This window comes from Ursus americanus, chromosome 20, assembly GCF_024610735.1.
Source record: "Ursus americanus isolate L20-20 chromosome 20, mUrsAme1.1.p, whole genome shotgun sequence".
Taxonomy (NCBI): Eukaryota; Metazoa; Chordata; class Mammalia; order Carnivora; family Ursidae; genus Ursus; species Ursus americanus.
The window spans coordinates 34,628,821-34,650,989 of record NC_142146.1 but is presented as its reverse complement, the minus strand read 5'-3'; the positions used below and the strand labels follow the sequence as shown (position 1 = coordinate 34,650,989).

At 46.4% G+C, this 22,169-nt stretch overlaps 2 protein-coding genes across 2 annotated transcripts in view; both read left to right on the top strand.

Moving 5' to 3' along the window:
- Positions 1–1,104: 1,104 nt before the first annotated feature.
- Positions 1,105–9,817, top strand: A4GNT (alpha-1,4-N-acetylglucosaminyltransferase). The gene is made up of 3 exons (XM_045791842.2): positions 1,105–1,198; positions 2,078–2,508; positions 7,171–9,817. Exons 2-3 carry the CDS (start codon positions 2,104–2,106, stop codon positions 7,783–7,785), a joined length of 1,020 nt encoding a protein of 339 aa, XP_045647798.1. The 5' UTR covers positions 1,105–1,198; positions 2,078–2,103; the 3' UTR covers positions 7,786–9,817.
- Positions 9,818–15,002: 5,185 nt separating this feature from the next.
- The window catches only part of DZIP1L (DAZ interacting zinc finger protein 1 like), a 37,167-nt gene continuing 30,000 nt past the window's right edge, over positions 15,003–22,169 (top strand). The window contains exon 1 of the mRNA XM_087870218.1: positions 15,003–15,211. The gene's annotated coding sequence lies outside the window, so the exon portion shown is untranslated. The remainder of the gene's footprint in view (positions 15,212–22,169) is intronic.

The window sequence follows — 22,169 nt, the reverse complement described above, 5'->3', positions numbered from 1 at the left end:
TTTTTTTTTTTTAAAGATTTAATTTATTTATTCAACAGAGATAGAGACAGCCAGCGAGAGAGGGAACACAAGCAGGGGGAGTGGGAGAGGAAGAAGCAGGCTCACAGCAGAGGAGCCTGATGTGGGGCTCGATCCCATAACGCCAGGATCACGCCCTGAGCCGAAGGCAGACGCTTAACCGCTATGCCACCCAGGCGCCCCTAGAAATCTCTGAGGTTTTTAACAAACTTCTCCCAAATTCAAATTCTAAATGAAGTCTTTTTGACTAATTAGAGTTGTTTACTTGGTATGCTAAGTTACGTGGGAAGCATTGTCAAACACACGATGATAAACCTTCTTAAGTTATATTGTGTGGGTAAATGCTATAATCGTTGCAAAAATTATATAAAATTCCTAAAGTTTTAATATGTCCTGGTATAATGTCATCACTTGAAATTTTACTTAATGAAATGCTGTATGTCACAAAAATAACCACATTTCCTTGTCAACTGCATTGTAATGCACTCCCATCAGACTTTTAACCATGGCCATTTTTGAGTCTTTTATCATTTACGGTTATTGTCCTAATCCTCTTGCAAATGTGTTTCAGCTTCAAGGGGATTCATGAAAAGGACTTTTGATGAACACAGGTTTGTGATATCTTTAAGATCATAAAACTAAACTGGGTCAGAATCTCTAGAACTAATGGAAAAACTGCATTCAAACAGAACAAGAATGAATAACGTGAGACTAAGTGAATTGAAAAAGATTATTATAGTTTTTATGAGTCGTGTTTAAACATTGCTCGTTCTTTAATATTTGCTCTTCCAGATTCAAGGAAACCTTTTCTCTTAAGGTATCTATGAGTTAATAGAAATTTAGTAAAATACTCCTTTGTAAGCAAATAAAAACAGTTATCCTTTCTCCCTATCCGAACCCTCCAGAATTCAGACACTCTGAGTATTCTTTCTCTCATGGCAATTATAGTCATTTACATAAATCCAATGAGAATCTGTTCTCCTTGTAACAGGACACCATTGAAAACATTGGCTGTATTACCAAGGCTTTAACTGGAATGTTATATTTGAGAGACACATGCATAGACTCAGATATGACTGGAGAGCTTTAGGGGATGAAGGTTGGCTTTATGGAGTCAATAAAGCCCCTTGGAAATATTGGCCTGATACCTTGCTTATAGAGCTCCCAGGAGTCTCACCAGGTGAGTAAAGAATGTCACTTCCTGGCAGGTAACAGGAACCTCAGGATATTTTGGGGACCTCAGGAAGAGAGGAATTCCCCAAATCTACAGGTATTGCAGGTGAGTCTGATGGCAAGTATTTTGGCTTGGCTTCTGGCCTTAAGAGGCTATTAAAAGTTCAATGTGAAATTCCTCATAAAAAATTCCAGCAAAGCAGATTTTTAAAAACCCATATGGTCAATCACTATTCTTACTGTGAATAATTAGGCCGAATTTGTAAAAATGGATTTTTTTCCCACATGAATTAGTTTTAACTTGACTATCTTTGACAGAAATGAGGGTGCTTTTAGGGAGAAAAATTAAGTTGCAAGCACACCCTTGTAGATGTTAGATTCCAGTTCTGATTAACTGTCTTTGAATGTTTGTCGTGTGCCTATAAAACTGGGCTGGATCCTGAGTTCTTCTGGTTTCCTCAAATACCTGGCTATGACTCTTCAAATGAAGGTTTCCAAGTTTCTCCCCTTCTCTTGACTTGGAAACACTGAGAACCAGAAACGTCCCTTTCCCCGAAGCCCTGCAAGCTGAAACTAGACGACCTGAGGCAAACCTCAGAAAAATTTCTACCATGGCTCATGTATCGATACTCTTCATGCCTGCTGCTCTATGGGCCACTCAAAAGGATGAATGATTATTTTCCTGCTTTGAATCGACCTCGGATTCCTCAGATAAATCCTAGTGAATGGAATTTTCTTTCTACTATGACTGTACTTGATTTGATCCTATTTTATTGAGGATTTTAGACATCTAATCTTAGAAGTGATGTTCATGTCTCCTTTTCTGTGTGCTGTCTTTATCGGGTGTCGTGAGAGTGTGTTTGTGATGAGTTGTGTTGCTTTAAAGGAGCAGGCCTGGACAGACAAGCAGACATGCTGAAGGAGCTCCAGTTCTTCCTGCTGGTCGTCCTGCTGCTTGTCTGTGTCTTCTTCTACCAGCTCAACCTGAAATCCGGCTGCGTCTTCTCCTGCCTTCCTCAACAGTCCCAGCAGGACCCGGAAGCCCTCTTGGGCCAGGGGCACGGCATTGTGTTCATAGAGACCTCGGAGAGAATGGAGCCAACTCCGCTGGTCTCCTGTGCTGTGGAGTCTGCTGCCAAGATTTACCCCGGACAGCCCGTGGCGTTCTTCATGAAGGGTCTCTACAATGCCACACGGCCCTCAAACTCCACCTACCCAGGCTTTTCCCTCCTCTCAGCAATAGACAATGTTTTCTTCTTCCCCTTGGATATGGAAAGGCTGTTTGAAGACACACCGTTGCTTTCATGGTACACTCACGTAAGTGTTCAGAGAAACTGAGAGGGTCAGCGTTGGGAGGGACCGCAGAAAAGGGGTCCCATCTGCTCTTCTTAAGGATAGGTGAACTGAGCACAAGGACTCAGTGTCGGAGATGGGGCTAGAACCCAGATCCTGGCCTTCTTTCTACAGCATTGAGTCCTGATTCAAATAAACAGGAGAGACTTAAGTTTGGTTCATCTTGAGCCTCATGTCTTATGCCTCCAGCCTTATTTCTTAGGAACGAGGTTTCTTTTGAGACTATTCTTAACTGAGGAGTTTCTAGATCTTCTCTGGGGGGTCTAACCACTTACCTCTCTTTTATTTAAACCCATCTATGTTCAACTTTTTTCGTGTGTCTGAGTGGGAAACTAGGCAATATTTAATTTAAAATGACGTGAAAAGAGAATTCGTGAAGGATCAGGTGGAGTGCTGCTGTATGAGATGGGGTTATATTAAGATATGACCAAGAAGCTCCTGGAGCTCTTGAGAATTTTGTAATCTTCACCTTAGTAACATAGCATAATAAGGAAATAATATTTCAATTAAATATTTCTCTCACAGAGGACCCACAGTTGGACAATGCTTGAGGAAATTAGAGCAGAGCCACTCGATAACCTCACCATGCAGGCTGTAGCTGTGGCACCTCACGCGCACTACAGTGCAATATGGAATCAATACACTTACGTTCTAATGCAACCGTAATTATTTTAGCTGTGTATCCCCCCAATCTATGTGGAAGTAAACGACCTGAAGAAAATAACACAACACACGGTAATAGTAGGAGTTTTTGTGTGATTGTGTTAGGAGTGCATTTAGTAAGGAGAATGTGTTCATTTTATAAATAAAATTATTTAAAAAAGTAACTTAACAGTTGACATCTAAATGATACCACTTGCTTGCCATATAAAGTCCTTCCTATGTTCTAATTGTAGGCTAGACCAAATGGCAGCAAACTTCTCTCTGTAAAGCGCCAGATTTTAAATCCTTTAGGCTTCGCAGGCCAAGAGGCAATAGTGAGGCCATTACACAGGTACTGGTGTTAGTCTCCTATGGCTGCTGCAACAGATGACCACACACTGGGTGACCTGAAACGGCAGATATTTGTTCTCTTACAGTTACAGAGGCCACAAGTCCCAAATCCATTTCACTGGGTGGGTGTCAAGGTGCTGGCAGGGGCCCAGTTCCCAGGGAGCCTCTAGGGAAAAATCCTTTCTGTGGAGATCTGCACATCCCCTTTTCCTCTGTGTGTGTGTGTGTGTGTGTGTGTGTGTGTGTGTGTGTGTGTGAACTTTCCCTCTACATCTGTCTTTAAATGATACTTGTGATAGCATTTAGGGCCCATCAGGACAACCCAGGATGATCTCCCCATCTCAAGATCCTTAATGTAATCACATCTGCAAAGACCCTTTTTCCATATGAGGTGACATTTCCAGGTTCCAGGCCCTAGGACCCGAGGTCTTTGAGAGGCCATTACTCAGTCTCCTGTCCTGGGGGGAGGACGCACTTGGGCCTAAGTACTGCCAGCTGGAGGCGTTTTCTGGACTAAGTAACAGGCCTGAGGGGGCGGTGGCTAGTCCCCATGGGACTTCTAGATCCCAGCGTGCCCATCTCTTCTCCTGAAGAGGCTGGAGAGCCTCTCAAATTGAGGCTCATCAGGAGGCGATGGAGCAGCTCACCGGACTGAGATTTCCCCTGAAGCTGTCAGCACAGGGTCCCCAACAAATAGGCAGCGACGAGCACGAGCCCTGGGAGGCAGCAGGGAGGGCATGGGCCAGGGAGGCAGGCCCCGGCAGTGGAGGGGGTCCCTGGAGGGGACACGCGGGTGAGGTCCCTGTCGCTCTCAGGGGTAGCCTGCTAGAAGGTGTTCCAGGAGGACTAAACAAGAATGGGCCGTGTGTTGGCCTTCCCTCCCCACACTTGGGCTGGGCGAACATTACCTGAACTGTGCTTTGTTCCTTGGACAAATAAGTCTCTGCTCCAATTGTCTTGGAAGACGCTGCATACTACACCCCCCTTCTTCCCCTCACAGACTAATCACGTATGTGAGGAGATGAAAGACTCTGTAGCTCTGAACTAAAGAAATGTTAATTTGATTCAACCCAGCATTTTCCAAACTTACTTGAGCACGGAGGCCTCTTTCGGTAGGACATAAATGTTTTCTTGGAGCTAATGTTCCATAGGGCACAGTCTGGGTTCTCTGAGCTGTACGTCAATTTTACAATGTTGAGTTTTCAGAACAAGGTGAGCCCTGGGACACAGAGCCCTACGGTGTCTGCCCCATCCGAGCCTGCAGGGACCCCACCAGGCCATGCACCTACAGAGATCACACCATGATACCTTTGGGGTGCTGGCCTGTGGCACGTCCTGCCCCAGTTAGGCCACCTCAGGAGAGCTGGGGGCCAGCTGTGGGGATGACCCAATGTGCCGTCCCTTGCTGGGGCCCACTGGGTTTGCTGGACTGATTTGGCAGCTGTAGCCCTCGAAGATGCCTTGGGTTGCGTACTGTAGGGGTGGGGAGGGGATGAGCAGCGCCGTCTCTCACCCCCTTTCTGGTGCTCACCTCTAAGGGAGCTTTTATGTTTTAGGTTGAGTTTAGTCCAATGTCCACAAAAAGGCAGGCTTCTTCCTCCTCTTGTTCTGTGTGGCTTTTGATATCCTATGTCTCTGGATCTGTTCACTACAATCACCAATTTACAAAATAATTTACAAAATAATCAACTTTACTTATTTTTACCAAAACCTTGTTTCTTTTGAATGAATGGATCTCTGGAGCCAGACTGCCTCGGTTCAAATCCAGCCCCTGCCTCTCTCACCTTGGACAAATTACTGAACTTCTTTCTTTTAGCTTTTCACTTGAACAATGGGAATAATCCTAATACCAGTCTTGGAGTATTTGTGTAGATTATCAAGAGCTTGGAACAGTTTTTGATACATTTTTGCTATTTTTTTATGAGGTTTTCAGCAACCTCATTATTTATGAGGTTTTAAGATTTATTTATTTGTTTTGGAGAGAGAGAGAGAGGCAGAGACTTAAGCAGACTCTGAGCCAAGCATGGAGCCCAGTGCAGGGCTCGATCCCATGACCCTGAGATCACGCCCTGAGCTGAAACCAGGAGTCAGAAACTTAACCAACTATGCCACCCAGGTGCCCCATTTATGTTCATTCTTTTCACCAATATATTTCATTTCAGAAAAATCTATTTTGGGGGTGCCTGTGTGGCTCAGTCGGTTGAATGTCCAACTCTTGATGTTAGCTCAGGTCTTGATCTCAGGATTATGAGTTTAAGCCCTGTGTTGGGCTCCACCCTGGGCCTGGAGCCTACTTAAGAGAAAATCTATTTTGATTGCTCAAATCAAAATTTTAGCATTCCATTTGGGAACATTGCCATTTATAATGATTAATAGTTATTGCTTTTTAGAGTCACTTTGCTTTGCTCACGTTTTAGCATTTGCGGTCATCCTTGACTCCTCTCTCCCACCCCACATCCAGTTCATCAATACTCTGACCAGCTTCATTTTTACCGTGTGCCCGGGATCTGACCCCTCAACAGCCTTTCCTAACTTGCCTCTGTGCCCCTGCCTTTGCCAGCTCCCAAGCTCCGCCCCTGTCTGTTTTCTACATAGCAGCCGGCATGACCTTTTTAAGACTAAGTCCGATCACATCATTTCTTTCTTCCAAACCTTCCAAATAATTTCAGTCTTTACCCCAGCCTATGTGATCTGCCCTCCCTCTGCACCCATCCTTCTCTGTTCTCATCTCCTATCCCTCTCCTTCACTAGTCTGCTTCGGTCACCCTGCCTCCTTTCTGTTCCTGCACAGCACAGCGAGCGTGCTCCTACCTCAGGGCCCTTGCACTTGCCGTCCTTCTACCTAGAACCCTCTTCTCTGAGATATTGGCATGGTTCACTCATTAACTTCATTCAGGTTTCTACCGGAAGCCAAGATAAGATAGGGCTCTACGCTACATAGTCCCCTTATCCAGCTTTTTTTCCTTCACGGTCCTTATGAACACCCAACATATTATATATTGATTTGTTTATTGTCTATCTCCACCCAGTAGGGAATGTTATCTGTTTGTTTACTGCTATCTCCTTAGCAACTATAACAGAGCTTGGCACGTAGAAAGTAGGTCCTCCATGAATATTATTAAAGGAATTAACTAGTGAAAGAACACATGCATGCATTTGAAGAGTCTTCTACCAATTTTGCAAAGAGCATACATATTGATCTATTTATAGTTTCCTGGTTTATTTTTTTCTTTATCAGTTTTTAGCATTTTTAGGACTCAAAAATTCTTTCTTCACAGTTCCATATTTGTGGTTAATGTACACCCTGTTGAAAATGACTCAAAGGGTTTATTGTGAAATCCCTGCTGGGTTTCTTCTTTACCATTCCACTGCTTCAATTTTTTTAAAAAACAAATTCACGAAATCTTTAAAAGCTGCTAAAATCTTCCCGTTGTTACTGATTGCTGTAAACTTTTCACTTGAAGGAAAATTTTTGGGTGGAGGTAAGTTGGTAAATTTGCAAAATTGGGCTGTCCAGTAGATTTTTGAGAAGCTGGCTTGCTTCCTTCTCCTCAGCCACGCTGGGCTGGCCTCCCGTTGGGACACCCTCCCTCTCCCCTTGCTGCTCTGGCTGATTTGCTCACGGTCTTGCAGGTCAACGCCAGTGCGGAGAGAAACTGGCTCCACGTCAGCTCGGACGCATCCCGCCTGGCCATCATCTGGAGGTACGGTGGCATCTACATGGACACCGATGTCATCTCCATCAGGCCCATCCCTGAGGAGAACTTCCTGGCTGCACAGTCTTCTCGGTACTCTAGTAATGGCGTGTTTGGGTTCCTCCCCCACCACCCCTTCCTGTGGGAGTGCATGGAAAACTTTGTTGAACACTACAATTCAGAAATCTGGGGCAACCAGGGTCCCAGTTTGATGACCAGGATGTTGAGACTGTGGTGCAAACTTGGAGACTTCCAGGAGGTGAGCGACCTCAGATGTTTGAACTTGTCCTTCCTACACCCCCAACGATTTTACCCCATCTCCTATCAGCAGTGGAAGCGCTACTATGAAGTCTGGGACAGAGACCTGAGCTTCAACAACTCCTACGCCCTGCATCTGTGGAACTACATGAACAAGGAAGGAAGGGCTGTGGTCAGAGGAAGCAACACACTGGTGGAGAACCTCTGCCGTAAGCACTGTCCCAGGACTTACAGGGACCTGATTCAAGGCCCAGAGGGCTCGGGGACTGGGACGCTGGGTCCAGGTAACAAATAGAGCCAGCACTGGATTGCTGCTGCTGCGTCATAGAACTGGACACTTCCTGGTGTGGCAGCTTTCGGTTCATGCTCGTGTTCCCCAGGGGGGTAGGGGCTCACCCACGTATCAGTTAGGATCAGCTTTCCCTGTCTGTAGTAGAAAAATCCCAAAGACCATTGGTGCATAAAATAATAGAAGTTTCTTTCTCTCTCATGTAAAAGAAGTCTGAGACAGGTGACTCGGGGCGGGGGTGGGGGGAAGCATGCTCGCTGCGGTCATCGGGGACCTGGGTTTCTTGCATCTTTTCGTTTGTCATTTGTCATCCTTCGTGTCCATAGCCCATGGTCTATATGGTTGCTTGATCTCCAGCCCATTATGTCTGCATTTTGGGCAGCAGGAGGAAGGCAGGAGGAAGGTGCACCTCCTTTATTTTATGAAGACTTCCTACAAATACCTTATAACACTTCCCCTTACATCTCACTGGTCAGAGTGTAGCTGCAAGAGAGGCTGAAAAAATTAAGAAGGAAGAGAAAATGGGTGTTAGGAGAGGCAGCTGACAGTTTTGCTACATGTTAAATTTATTTCTGTAAGATTGAGTTTAGGACCCGTTAGAGAATTGACTGGGGAAAAAGAGACTGATTTCTGGTCCTGATTTTGATATTCATTAATGCACTCAGTCTGTGAGCATTAATGGAGTCCCTTTGGTGAGCCAAGCACTGGCTTAGTTGTTGAAGATACAGTTGGATCAAGCGGACAGTGCTCTGTCTTAGTCAGTCTGGGCTGCAGGAGCCAAGTATCATAGACTGGGTGGCATATAAACAACAGAAATTTACTTCTCACAGTTCCGGAGGCTGGTAGTCTAAAATTAGGGTGAGGATCTTCCAATGGCAGAGGGCACTTTTCTTGTTGACTCTTCATATAGTGGAAAGAGTTCCTCTTATAGAGGAACTGATCCCACTCATGAGGGTTTCACCCTCATGACCTAATACCTCCCAAAGGCCCCTCCTCCTAATATCATCACATTGAGGGGTAAGATTTCAACATATGAATTTTGGGTGGACATGAGGATTCATTCAGTCCATCGTTGGTCCCTTGTACTTACCCTAAGGACCGGCCGCATTCCCCCTCTGATACCCTCTTGCCTTTCCCAGAGTGTCTTCTCTTCCCTACTCATCCAACCTCAATTGGCTCATAAAAGCAAATTACAAATGGTAATTTTTACAAACCACTTCTCCTTTAACAGTCACATAAAAATTTACCTCCTCTTTCTAGGATGTATGAGAATCAATATTTCTTCTACAAATATTCATCAACCAAGATTTTCTAGCACTTTTCTTTTGGTAGTTGGCTTTATGGGAAAAATTGTTTCTATTTTTTCTAAATACAAAAATATGATGATTTTTCAAACTACACCCCCCCCCATCCCCTTTCATTCTGATATTCCCCTTTTTGGAATCACTGCTCTGACAGTCTTATTAAAAATACTCACAAGTCATGTCTCCTGCCCAGCTCTCTTTATTCCTGGCTACTTGCTTTGGATTCTTAGATATCTGACACCATGGTCAGATTTTGGGGCCTGCTGCTCCTCCTCACAGCTGGAGCCTTGCTCGTTTTCAGCTCGCTTGATTGTCCCCACAGGTGAGGATTTTCAGGGCCAGCCCTTTCGGGAAGAAAGTCACACACATTGGATCTCACTTCTATATCTGGAGAATACATGATAAATGGTTCTCCAACTAACATTCCCAAAGGTTTTGAAGGGTTCGATTAAGAATAACTTTAACATTTCCTTTTCTTTTTTTTTTAGAGAGAGAGAGAGAGCATACACACCTGTGAGAGCGGGATGGGGGGTGCAGAGAGAGAGAGGGAGAGAGAATCTTAAGCAGGCTCCGTGCCCAGTGCAAGCCCACGCTGGGGCTCAAACTCATGACCCTGAGATCATGACCTGAGCTGAAATCAAGAGTCCAATGCTTAACTGACTGAGCCACCCAGGCGCCCCAGGAATAGTTTTAATATTTCAATAAAATATGAATTGTTTCATGATGAGACCAAATACGTCAATCTGAATGTCACATTTCTTTATGTGGGGCTGTGATTATATGAATTCATTGTGTTAATGTTGGTAATTTGATGTTTATAGGGAGATTTACCTGACAGTAGAATGTCTTTGGTTAATAAAATGTGAGAAATAAATCAATAATGTATTGCTTAAGAAGTACAGTTTGTCTAGTAGAAAAGGATACATCAAGACACGGTAGTGAGGGGGGGAAGGGGCAAAAAGGCTAAAAGTAGTGAGTGGTAAGAAGTGTGGGATTTCCGGGGCTCCCGATGGCCCTGGATTCCTTCTGGCCTCTTCTGTGAGTCTGTGCCTCATGTTCATGTCATGATAGACTTTGAAAATAGGTCATGCTAGTGGCTTCTCTATATTAAATTTTTTTCCAAGTCCCACACTTATTCTTAGAACTTCAAACAACAAGATTGTATGGAGCAAGGGGCGAAAGTGCCTCTTGAACCATTGTCAAGTTTGGTATGTATCTCTCACCTTCTCTCCGCATGTATAGCATGCTAGTGGTAAGAAGCTTTAGCCACAAGCCTTCCAAGTATTTCCAACTAACACCTTGTCTGCCCTAGCTCTTCCTTCCAGAATCCCCACAGTGCAGCAAGTAAAGGGTTAAGACTGGCTCCAGAAGGCTGTCTAGTTTCCTGCTTTCGGGCTAGTGCCTGTGCAAGTCTAGTAGTTAAATATTTGAATATCACCCCTGAATTTCCTATATGATAGTTTTAAAAAAACATATTATGTCAATTGCTTCTCACTTGAACAGTATGTATCCTTGATTCATCAGCATACTTTATCTTCATAATGGCTGCAGAGTGTCTCATTGTAGGATATATATCGTAGCCTATTTAATGAAACCCAACTGGTGGACATTTAAGTTGATTCTAACTTTAATAGTGCATGTAAAGCTCTAGCAAAAGCTGATTCTGGATTTTTGAGGGCTTTACATTTTGATATGCAGTGTCAAATTGTTTTCAAAAAAACTGTTTGAAATTGCCCATTTTCCCATCCTTCACCAATGCCAAAAATCTATTTAATTTTAACCAATACGATGGTTTTAAGAATGTATTTAATTGTCATGTTAATTTTGGTGAGGCTTATTGTTGCACCTGCTTAATAATACATATTCTCTTATTCTGAATTGACTAATATCTTTTGTCTGCTTTTCTATTGGGTTTTTTTCCTATTTCTTATTGACTTGTAATCACCCTTCGTATATCAAGGTCACACACATTTTTATTATTCTAGTAGCAGTTTTTTTCAGTTCGTCCCAGTTTGACATGCCTTGGTGTTGTTTCTAGACTCAGAGAGTGGGTCCTGGTTAGGCTGACGCTGCATTTTTCATTTTGCAGAAGAGAAAATCTTTTTCCTGAGAAAGGAGATCTCTTCTGTAAGTGCATCAATGTCCTTCAAAGTGATTTTTTTTAGGGAATGAGCTAGAATGTAGGTCGTGCCTAGAGAAGAGGTCCCCCCTCAGCATCAGCCAGTTCTTGACATGTGAGAGTGCAGGCCTCTTGTTGCCAGATCCTCAGATTTTTCAAGAGAAATCAGCAAACCAGATTTTATGTAAAGTCTCATGTTGACTATATACCTGTCTATCTATACATCAGCACTGTGAAAACCCAACAATATACTTTTGATCTAAAATTACCTCAGTTACCACGCATGGCCAGCATCTCAGCACTGGGAGATCTGCGCCATACACCTCAGATGTCCTTCTGGAAGCCGAAGCTGGCTCTGGAGCTGGCTTCTGAGCTGTGATGCCAACAGTTGACAGCAGAGAGCACTCCTATTGTGGGCTGCCTAGGGTCTGAAGTCCACCTTCAGTCAGCAGTCTGTCCCACTGTCTCCTGACAGATCCCTAAGTGTAGGAAGGAGACCAGCTGTGATGGTGTCTGTGCTGTCAGAGAGTGGGTGTCTGTCACTGGCTGAGGAAGGGGTGAGAGGCTACAGGGCAGATGAAAATGATAGGTATTGAGAACCCACTCTTTTCTTCTCCCATCCAGCAGTTATGGCCCAGCTGCTCATGGTGACAGTAATGTTCCCTGGACTAGCCAGTTAGTGCCAATCTCCTCTGGCCTTTTCCTGTGTCATAGACTATATCCCTGTCCCCACTGGTGCTGCCAACTCTCGTGTGTGCTGTGGCAGCAGAGCGTGACAGCTCCCCAGTGCTATGGGATCCAGGCCTTTATAAACCCTTGGTACCCTTTGGGACCTAGAACAGAGTCTGGCACACAGTAGGCACCCGATAACTCTTGGCTGTATGGAATGTTGAAATATGGCCCAGTGGGGGAAGGGTGCGGAGGTTCCGTGCGTGGGAAGTCTTGGTCAGCTGAACGTGCAGTTGTAGCTTTTGGAATTACTGACAAGGTAGATGAAGGTGTCCGTCAAGTTCGCTTTCTCACAGCCCTGCAGAGGAGGGCACCCTATTTACAGATAGGGAATTGAGGCTGGTGTAAATGACACATACAAACACACACAGGTGCTGTCCGAGCTACTTCCTGCACACTTTGGGGTGAGGGTGGGGAGAGCACTGAGAAGCAAAGGCTCCATTGACTGAACTCGAGAGGACACATCCCTGACTGCCAGGCCCCGGGCTAAGCCTGGAGACGCTTTAGTTAATTTGGTTCTCATAACGACCCTGCTAGATAAAGTTTATTTTCCCCATTTTATAGAAGGGTTAAGTGATTTTTCCAGGGGTACAGAGTTTGGGAATGTGGAAATATAAAACGTGTCTTTTAAAAAATTTTAAGTCCGGTACAGTTAACATACAGTGTTGTATTAGTTTCAGGTGTACATATAGTGTTTCAACAGTTCTGTACATCACCCAGGGCTCCTCACTACACGTGCACTCAATCCCCTTCACCTGTTTCATCTGTCCCACCTAGTTCCCCCACCTCCCCTCTGGTAACCATCAGTTTGTTCTCTATAGTTAAGAGCCTGTTTTTTGGTTTGATTCTTTTTTCTCTCTCTTTTTTTCCTTTGCTCGTTTGTTTTGTTTCTTAAATTCCACATATGAGTGAAATCATATGGCATTTGTCTTTCTCTGACTGACTTATTTCGCTTGGCATTATACTCTCTAGCTCCATCCATGTTGTTGCAAATGGCTAGACTTCATTCTTTTTATGGCTGAGTAATATTCCGTTGTATGTATATACCATCTCTTTATCCATTCATCGAGCGATGCACACCTGGACTGCTTCCATAATTGGGCTATTGTAAATAATGCTGAGTAAACAGAGACGTGCATGTATCCCTTTGATTTAGTGTTTTTGTATTTTTTGAGTAAATACCCAGTAGTGTAATCATAGGGTAGACCTCTTTTTAACTTTTTAAGAAACCTCCATACTGTTTTCCAGAGTGGCTGTAGCAGTTTGCTTTCCCACCAACAGTGCATGAGAGTTCCTTTTTCTCCACATCCTCATCAACACTTGTTGTTTCTTGTGTTGTTGGTTTCAGCCATTCTGACAGGTATGAGGTGGTATCTTATTGTAGTTTTGATTTGCATTTCCCTGATGATGACTGATGTTAAGCATCTTCTCATGTGCCGGTTGGCCATCTGTATGTAGTCTTTGGAGAAATGTCTGTTCATGTCTTCTGCCCAGTTTTTGATTAGATTACTTGTTTTTAGGATGTTGAGTTGTATCAGTTCTTTATGTATTTCGGATTCTAACCCTTTATTGGATATGCCATTTGCAAATGTCTTCTCCAACTTATTAGGTTGCCTTTTAGTTTTATTGATTGTTTCCTTCACTGTGAAGAGGCTTTTATTTTGATGTAGTCCCAACAATTTATTTTTGCTTTTGTTTCCCTTGCCACAGGAGACATATCTAGAAAAATATTGCTACAGCTGATGTCAGAGAAATTGTTGCCTGTGCTCTCTTCCAGGATGTTATCACATCTTTGACTCTAAAGCCTTGACTCTTTTCTCCCCTCTAGTAGGCGGCAGGAATTCCTGGAGTGAGAAGAGTGCCCTGGCCAAGAGGGAGAGGAGGAACAAGATTCCCCACCAGAGTAGATGGCTTACAACATCCCTACTTGATCTTGGTCCTGGCCACCCAGGTCTTTTTTTTTTTTTTCCCACTTAAAAAATTGAGGTAATATATATAATAAAATTTACCATTTTAACCACTTTCAAATGTACAATTCAGTGGCATTAAGTCAATTCACATTGTTGCACAGCCAGCAACAATAGAACAAGGTTCTATTCATCTTTAGAACCTTGCTGTTGCCCAGACCCAAAGTCTGTACCCATTAAACAATAACCTCCTATTCCCTACACTCCCTTCACCCCGCCCCAGCCACTTTCTGGAATATCTCTACGAATTTAACTATTCCAGTTACCTTGCATAAGCGGAAGCACAACATTTCTCCCTTTGTATCTGATTTACCTCACCTGGCATAGTATTCCCCAGGTTCATTCATATTGTGGCAATCAGTATTTCATTACGTTTTAAGACTGAACAGTAGCTCATTGTATGTATGTAGCACATTTTGTTTATCCGTTTGTATGTTGATGGACACTTGGGTTGTTTGCTTATTGTGAATAGTGCTGTTTGAGCTTAAACATACAAACACCTGTTTTAGTCCCTGTTTCCATTTTTCTGAGTATATACCCTGAAATGGAATTGCTGGCTCGTATGGTAATTTTATTTTTAGTTTTTTGAGGAATCCCCATTCTCTTTTTCACAGCAGCTGTAGAATCATTTTATATTCCCACCAGCAATGCTCAGGGGGTCCAATTTCTCCACATCCTTCCAACACTCGTGCCCACGCACTTTTGCTTTGGCTGCCCGAAGACACAGAGTGTGGCAGATCGAGACAGGAGTGGGAGGGAAGGCCTTCGAAAAACCCCAGAAATCTGGGTCTCAGTAAAGCAGCGACTGGCTAGGGATCAGGGACCAGTATCAGGAGAGAAAGAGTTCTTCGGTCCTGGGTTTCAGAGCTGGATCCGCAGCACAAGCTAGAGGGTTGGGCGTTGTGGGTTTGCCTGCCTTGAGGACTAGCTCTGCCCCTGCTCTTGCTTTCCAGCAGGCCAGCCTTTGTTGTTAGCGTGTGTGTGTGTGTGTGTGTGTGTGTGTGTGTGTGTGTGTGTGTGTGTGTGTGTGTAGATGGGAGAGCCTCCGGCTCCCTGGGCCCCACGCGGCCGCCCTCTCAGCAAGGCCTGGGACCCACTCTCTTGGATCCTGGATTTTCCCGACGGATTAAACGTGGCATTCCCTCCCTCCCGCCTCCGTAACAGACTTAAAAATAGCTCGTCCCGGGGGCGCTGGGGAGAGTCTCCACCCCTGTCTGGGTGAGGTGGGGCTGCGGTCCCGGGAGCCCGCGGCGTCGGAGACCCCCGGCCTCCAGCTGCTGGCGCGAAAGGCTCGGTGGCCCGCGGGCCCGCAGGTCGGCAGCACTGGGGGTGGGGGGCGGCTCTGTCCCCGCGGGGGAGGGCGTCCGGGCTCCCGGCGCCTGGGGGTGCATCCCCGGCTCGCGTGGCGCCGGGCGTTCCGGGAACGGCCTCCGGGCGGTCGGGGCGGTGGAGCGAGCCGGGGGGCGGGCCGGGGCCAGGCTGGGGAGCCCGCGCCTCTGGACCTGTGCCGGCTCCGCCGGCTCCGGCGGCCCCCAGGTGAGCCGGGCCGCGTGGGAAAACTATGGCAGGAATTCGGCCCGGGGAGGGCCGCGGTGGCGGGGGGCGCCCTTCCAGTCCGAGCGGTGGGTGCGGCGGGCCGCAGGAGGTTAAACATTAGCGGCTCAGACGCCCTGTAGGGGTGCAGCCCCGGAGCTGCGGGAGCTGCATTCCGGGGCGGCCTCTAGACCGCCGCTAGACTGCCGGGCTCTGCCCTTCACCTCCCGCTCCCTCGGCCTGCTCTGGACCGAGGTACCCCCCCCCCCCGGAACCAGGGGTGACTGCACCCGCAGGACTGGGCTTCCCTGGGTGGACAGACTTGGATGGTTACTTTTTGAAAAAAATAAATATGGTTTGGAGGGCTTGATGCTTTGAGTTCTGCAGGTAAAGGGGATCTTTTGGTAATGAGATGATTTAAAAACAAACACATTGGCATCCCCTCTTGCGCTCTGGGGCTGGAGTTTAGCAGGAGGCAGCAATGGTATTTTCCTTTTGAGGTGGCTGCAGATAAAAGTGCAAGGGAGACTTGCTTTGGAGGGAACAAGGATCTAGAAGGGGGTCTGGAGAGCTTGGGCAGGGCTACCCTTCACCCAGCACTCCTTAGGGCCCAGCACATTCCTGCCCCTGCGTTGTGTCTGGGAATTTAATTTCTTAAAAGTACTTTGAAGAGAGGCCTGGTGAGTGTGAGGTGTTTTCACTGTGGCCTCTCACACTTTCATCTGCAGACAAGGTGGGTGGTCTACCTCTGTCGGGGATGTCCCTCATCACCTTTTCCTGGCCTCCCAGACCTGAGGACTGGTCAGTGAAAACAACCCCTCTTAGAGAAGGCTGGTCCTCCAGTCAAGTGGTTGATAAGCAATCTTTTTTTTTTTTTTTTTTTTTGTTCTGTCTCTGTCAGCACCAGGGGTCTAGAGACATCTTCCTCATGTGGAAATAGTTTTGGATACTATCCTACTTGATGAAATGGCCCCAGGAAGTTATGTGCTTCAGGTTGGGAACGGAAATGTGAATTCCTTTGTGGAATTTAACTGGGTTCTGCTACAAAGCTGGAGTTTGGCCCAAAGGCTTGTGGCTCAATGGACACTGACAGGAGCAAGGAAGGGGTCAACTCGGTGGGCTGTTCTAAACCTCCTTGTGGGCCCTTTTCAGAGAGGGTGAGTCCTGCTTAGGGGGCTTAACTACCTGCGATGCCAGCTGTTGCTAGGCCATGTACCTCTAGGGAGGATTTTGTGGGGGTCTGATGGCTGAAGCTAGACAAAGCCTACCAAGAAGCAATGACTCTTCCATGGAAAGAAAACAGCAGGATATTCTAAACTCCTTTTAGATGTGAAAAGCAGTGCTGATTTTTGACAATTCTGCACCTGGGAAGACAGGTCACGTCAGTTTGTAGTCTTCCCCTCTAAAATATTCCTAAGCAATGCCAGTCAAAATCCTACCTGTGATTTTTAGTTTAAAGAAAATTGTTTTGTGGCATAAACTTAAGAGAGATTTTTGACAAACCACATGGCGCTGTCTTTTAAAAATACCTTCTTAGAAGGAGATCCAGGCCTCCAGTTCTGGAGTAAGTCACGGGAATAAAAAGCAGAGCATAAGGAATAGAGTTAGTGATATTGTAGTAGTGATGGAAGGGGACAGATGGTGGCTCCATTTGTGGTGAACACAGCATAATGTATAAACCTGTCAAATCATTATGTTGTACATCTGAAACTAACGTAACATTGTGTGTCAACTATACCAAAAAAAAAAAAAAAATCCCTTCCTACAGTTATTGGGAATGGAAGCCAGCTGTAAGGGAGAGCTGTGTGCCATTTGATAGTTCTGGCAGTGGGTGCAGCCCCTGTGAAGGGCAAGAAGGAGTGCAAAGGGTACACCTTTCTTTGGAAAACGACAGAATCAGAGAATAAGTTGAAGATCTGTAATGATGGTGTTCCAGGAGAGCGCCTGAGTCACTCTCGTCTCTTTTGGGCTCCCTTGCCTACGGTGTGTGCATAACCTGTTTGCAAACTGTGTGGAGGTTTCCTTGGCAGCCACAACAATTAGCGCTAATGACAAGCCTGGGCTCCCCTGGGCAAGTACTGCTGAGAGTAGCTCTGGGAGCCAGGGCAGGCTTGTCAGGGACTGCCTGGCAGCTGCCTTGGTAGCTTGGCTCCCCTAACAGCTTCTCTTGGCTGCATTCTTGAGGAAGCAGAAGAGACAGTAAGGTGACAGCCACGGTAGTATATTCTAGCTGTCCATTGATATTAAAAAATCAGAATTTAAAAAGATCAGCTGTTTGGTTGATTTTGAGCAAGGTATCTTTGGCAGATTATGGGTGGGTAGGTTTCAGAAGAACCATAAATTCTCCAGGAGTTGTGTCGCCGTGGGATGGCTGCCTTGTGAGGTGGTGAGCACCCCATCACTGGGGGTGTGCAAAGCAAGGGTGGTAGATGGGCTTTCTTTCTTGGCTGTGGGATTGCTCCAGGTAGAAGCCATCTCATCAGAAATGAAGCAAGTTTGGAATACTAGCATAAATATCATTCTTCTGGGTCCCACTAGTTCATGACATTGGTCTAGGATTGGGAAGCTTCCTGGGACCCCATCAAAACATGCAGAGATGGTTAACACAGCTTTGGATTTCCTAATGCTGCCTTGTGTTTCTATTCCCAGATGTGGGGAAGGCAGTCTGCTGATGCCTGGAGAAAGCACAGTGTGACTTCCCTTTGGGGTGTGTGGTTTCCAGGTAACCTGCAGCACTCTCCCTGGGCTTTGTCTCCTGCCACCCTAACCTGGACACCAGCTGTGCAGTTGAGTCCTGTTCAGCTAAGCTCTGCGGAGATACAGAGAAAATTTCAGGCCCCTGGCACTGATCCTGTTGTGATTTGCCGTAAAGTTTCTATTCTTGCAGTTTGGTCAAGAAATCTCAGGTACTGTCTTTTCCATGGTGGGAAGTAATTTCTGTGTCATCGTCATCATCATTGGGAGGTAGTCGGGCAAAATTCAAAAGCTCTGGAGTTAAGACAGAACCTGACTTGAATCTTGGCTTCATTACCTAGTAGCTGAGTGACTTGGGGTGGGTCTCTTAGCTTTTCTGAGCCTCAGTTTCTACGTTTGTCAGATGAGGCAAATCATAGCTACAGATAAGGTTGTATGATGGCTAGAAATAGTACTTTTACAGGCTGGCATGGTGCCTGGCACACAGAAACTTAATCAGTGATGGCTGCTAGCATAATCTTCACATTTCCCCAGTTCTGCTCACCTTTGGATGCCAGAGCCCTAAGACTTCTGAGTACCCGGGGGTTCTCGTGGAAGACAAAAGTTACACTTTTGGGGTTCAGGAAGACCGCATGAACTCAGATCCCTAATTTAGAATTCTGTATAACTGGGAGTGGGGCTGCGGTCCTCAGTGTTTACAGTGTGCTCAGAGCGTAAGTGTGAGGGTTTCACGCTGCAGCCATATCTTGATAGTCAATCAATGTGGGCTCTGGGGCTTCTCGCTGATGAGTCTGAGCCCACCCACAAGGGCTCCGGCACTCTCGGCTTTCATTAGCGGCCAGTGGGATCAAGCTGTGGACACACATGGTAACAAATCCAGCGTTTTAGTAAGTCTGAACGGCATTTCTCTCCAGTGGGTCCGAGTTAAGGACTTTCAACTCCATTCTTACTCCTTTTTTTTTTTTCTTTTAAAGATTTTATTTATTTGACAGAGATAGAGACAGCCAGCGAGAGAGGGAACACAAGCAGGGGGAGTGGGAGAGGAAGAAGCAGGCTCATAGCGGAGGAGCCTGATGTGGGGCTCGATCCCATAACGCCGGGATCACGCCCTGAGCCGAAGGCAGACGCTTAGCCGCTGTGCCACCCAGGTGTCCCCCATTCTTTATCCTAATTGTTGCTGGTTCATAGGCTCATTTCTCCAAATCCCCAAGAATATAGACTTTTGAGGCAGATATTCTAAGATTTTGATAATTCTGCTCAGGTCAATAGCAATCTGGGCTGCAAGTAATACGCTAGGGGCTAGAATACAACAGATATGAATAAGCCATGGTCTCAGCCCTTGAGGAACTTATAGCTGCGGGACTTGGAGGAGAAAGGAGACCGGATTGTGCTGGTATGGCCTCTCCTTGGTACACCCACTGCGCCCTGTCCCAGCTCCGAACCTGGCACGCACCACTCTTTATGGTCATTTCTGGTCTATTTTTCTGTCTTTCTGGTGAAGTCTGGAGCCAAACACCATCATTAGGTGTTTGATTGTGGGAAGTGGTTTGCCCTCTTGGGTCACCTCTAAGTTTCTTCATCTGTGTACTTGGTTTTAGTGAGAACTAAGTGGGGTAGTGCATGGAAAGCCTTGTAATTGTGTGTGCAGAACTGTTAACTAGTTTTATTAACGATGGCAGGGACTGTTGCCTGGGTCGCCATCAGTTCTGAGTGCCAGTCACGGTGCCTGGCACTTAGTAGGGGCCCAGCAGTCGTTTGTTGATGGGATGAATAAATGAATGTTGCATGTCCACACCTATAGAGACCAGAGTATGGCGAGGTGCCCCAAGGAGTGTACTGTGCTCCAGAAGGGGCAGGGCATTTTGACTGTGGGCCTGGCGGCATTTATGGTGGCTGTCATGTGTGAGCAAGACCTTGAAGCAGGCACTCATTCACCTGCAGTAGGGGCAGGGGGAGGTGGTGGAGGTCCCTCTATACCGACGGGCAGCGTGGCTAAGAGCTCAGACTCCATCAGCAGGTGGTGTGGGTTTGGATCTTGCCTCCTGCACCTGGGGCAGGCTTCTTTTTTCTTTGTGGTTTGGATAATATTAGTACCTCCTTGAGGGATTGTTCTGAGGATTACATGAATGATTCTTCACAAAGCACTTAAAAATAGTGCCCATAAATAAATAGCCCAGCAATATGAACGTGGGGACAGCAAGTCATATTGTAAGTGGGAGATGCAGCTAGAAAGGTAGTTTGAAAAGAGTTCATAAAGGTGTTTGAATATCGTTTTGGTGAATTTGGAATTAGCCAATGAGGAACACAGAAAATCCATTCCCATGTGACTGAAGCCCAGGGGTGGCTGCCCCTTCCTTTGTTTTGTTTTGTTTTGGTTTTGGTTTTTAAGGTTTATTTATTTATTTTGGGGGGGAGAGCAAGTGCCTGTGCACAAGCTGGGGGAGGGGCAGAGGGGGAGAATCTCAAGCAGGCTCCCCGCTGAGCGCGGAGCTGACCCAGGGCTCCATTCCAGGACCGCTGAGATCGTGACCTGAGCCAAAACCAAGAGTCAGTCTCTCAACCACCCGTGCCCCCCAGATGCCCCAAGGTGGCTGCCCCTTCTAAACAGGGCAGGCACTCTCCGTTTTGCCACAATCCCCAACACTCCCTGCTACAGTGGTTCTGAATCAATAAATCCGGAGACTTGCATCTCTATCAAGTTCCCAGCTGAGGCTGATGCTCTGATGCTGCTGGTCAGGGACCACACTTTGAGAACCGCTGCCTAATTGTATCTTGGGCACAAAAGAAGGGAATCGGTTGCCCTTTCTCATCAAGCTCATACTCTGGTTTTTCTTATGCACATTTCCTGCATTTAATGCTACCTTCCTGGCCCTGGGGGAATTTGGATTCGCAATTTCTGGTATAATCAGTATTGGAAGGCTGGATCTAAAGGTCCCAAGAGAGCTGGGCCAGCGAGAAAGAGATTTGGGAGTGACCGAGGCTCAGCCTAAAGCAGACCTTCGGTCGCTGAAGCTGTGGGTGTGTGTGAGCTCACCTTCAGGGACAGTGTGCAGGGAGAGATGGGACATGAATGAACAGCAGAATATCACGGGGGCACTGCCCACATCCCATCTTTCCCCCGTGTTAAAGGAAGGGTAAAAGGATAGCAACTGTTCAAGAAAGAGGCTGGAAGGAACTTTCAAAAAGGTGGGGGAAGCTGAGAGAGTTGCCGATGGGGCGTTCTTAGCCTTAATATTAGAGAGAGGATCGTGGGCACACATCGGAGGCCCTAGCTTAAATAGTTAAACAGCGAGCTGTAGGTGAGCTCCCGGTCTGGGGAGGACAGGAAGCAGGTGTCCTGTTACCCTTGCCCACAGCATGCCTGGTAACCTGCTGTTGCTCCAAGGCATAGCTTGTTGTGGCAATCGTCTCCGAGGCTCAGTGACTCGGTTGCAGCTTGGAGCTGAGCATGGTAAGTGTCATGTCTCCCGTCTCCTTTTTTTGTTTGTTTGCTTAAATAACATAGCACGTTAAGTAGAAATGGGCTGATCTTGTCATGGCCATGATGGGGGTGCAGGTGGCTGGTTGGTTTTGGTTTTGGAGACTGTTTGGGGGAAGAGTATCTGAGAGAGGGAAGCGTGGGAGCTGAAATGGAAAAGTTGGGTCACTGGCAGCCTGCAGGCTGTCTTCCAGGCCAGGCTAAGCGGTGTGGACGTGGTACTGTGGCAACAAGGGGGGCCACGCTGAGCTCCTGGGTGGAGGGTGGGTGTGTGTTTCATTTACCTCAGTAGCCCCAGCGCCCGGGACGGGGCCTGGTCCAAGCGGGCATGCTGTAAACGAGGGGGCAGTGGGTGAATGAATGAGGGGGTTTGAGGGATAAGGGGTCATGATCTGATCAAAGGTTTTAGGACAAGTAGCCTCAAGAATCCATGTTCAGAGTCCACAAGCTTTGGAGCCAGATGTGCCTCCAACTGTGCTTCAACTCTGGCCTTCCTGTCTGGGGCAAGACTCTTAACTCCTCCAGACACCCGTTTCCTTTTCTGTAAGATGGGAATAGCCATCGTG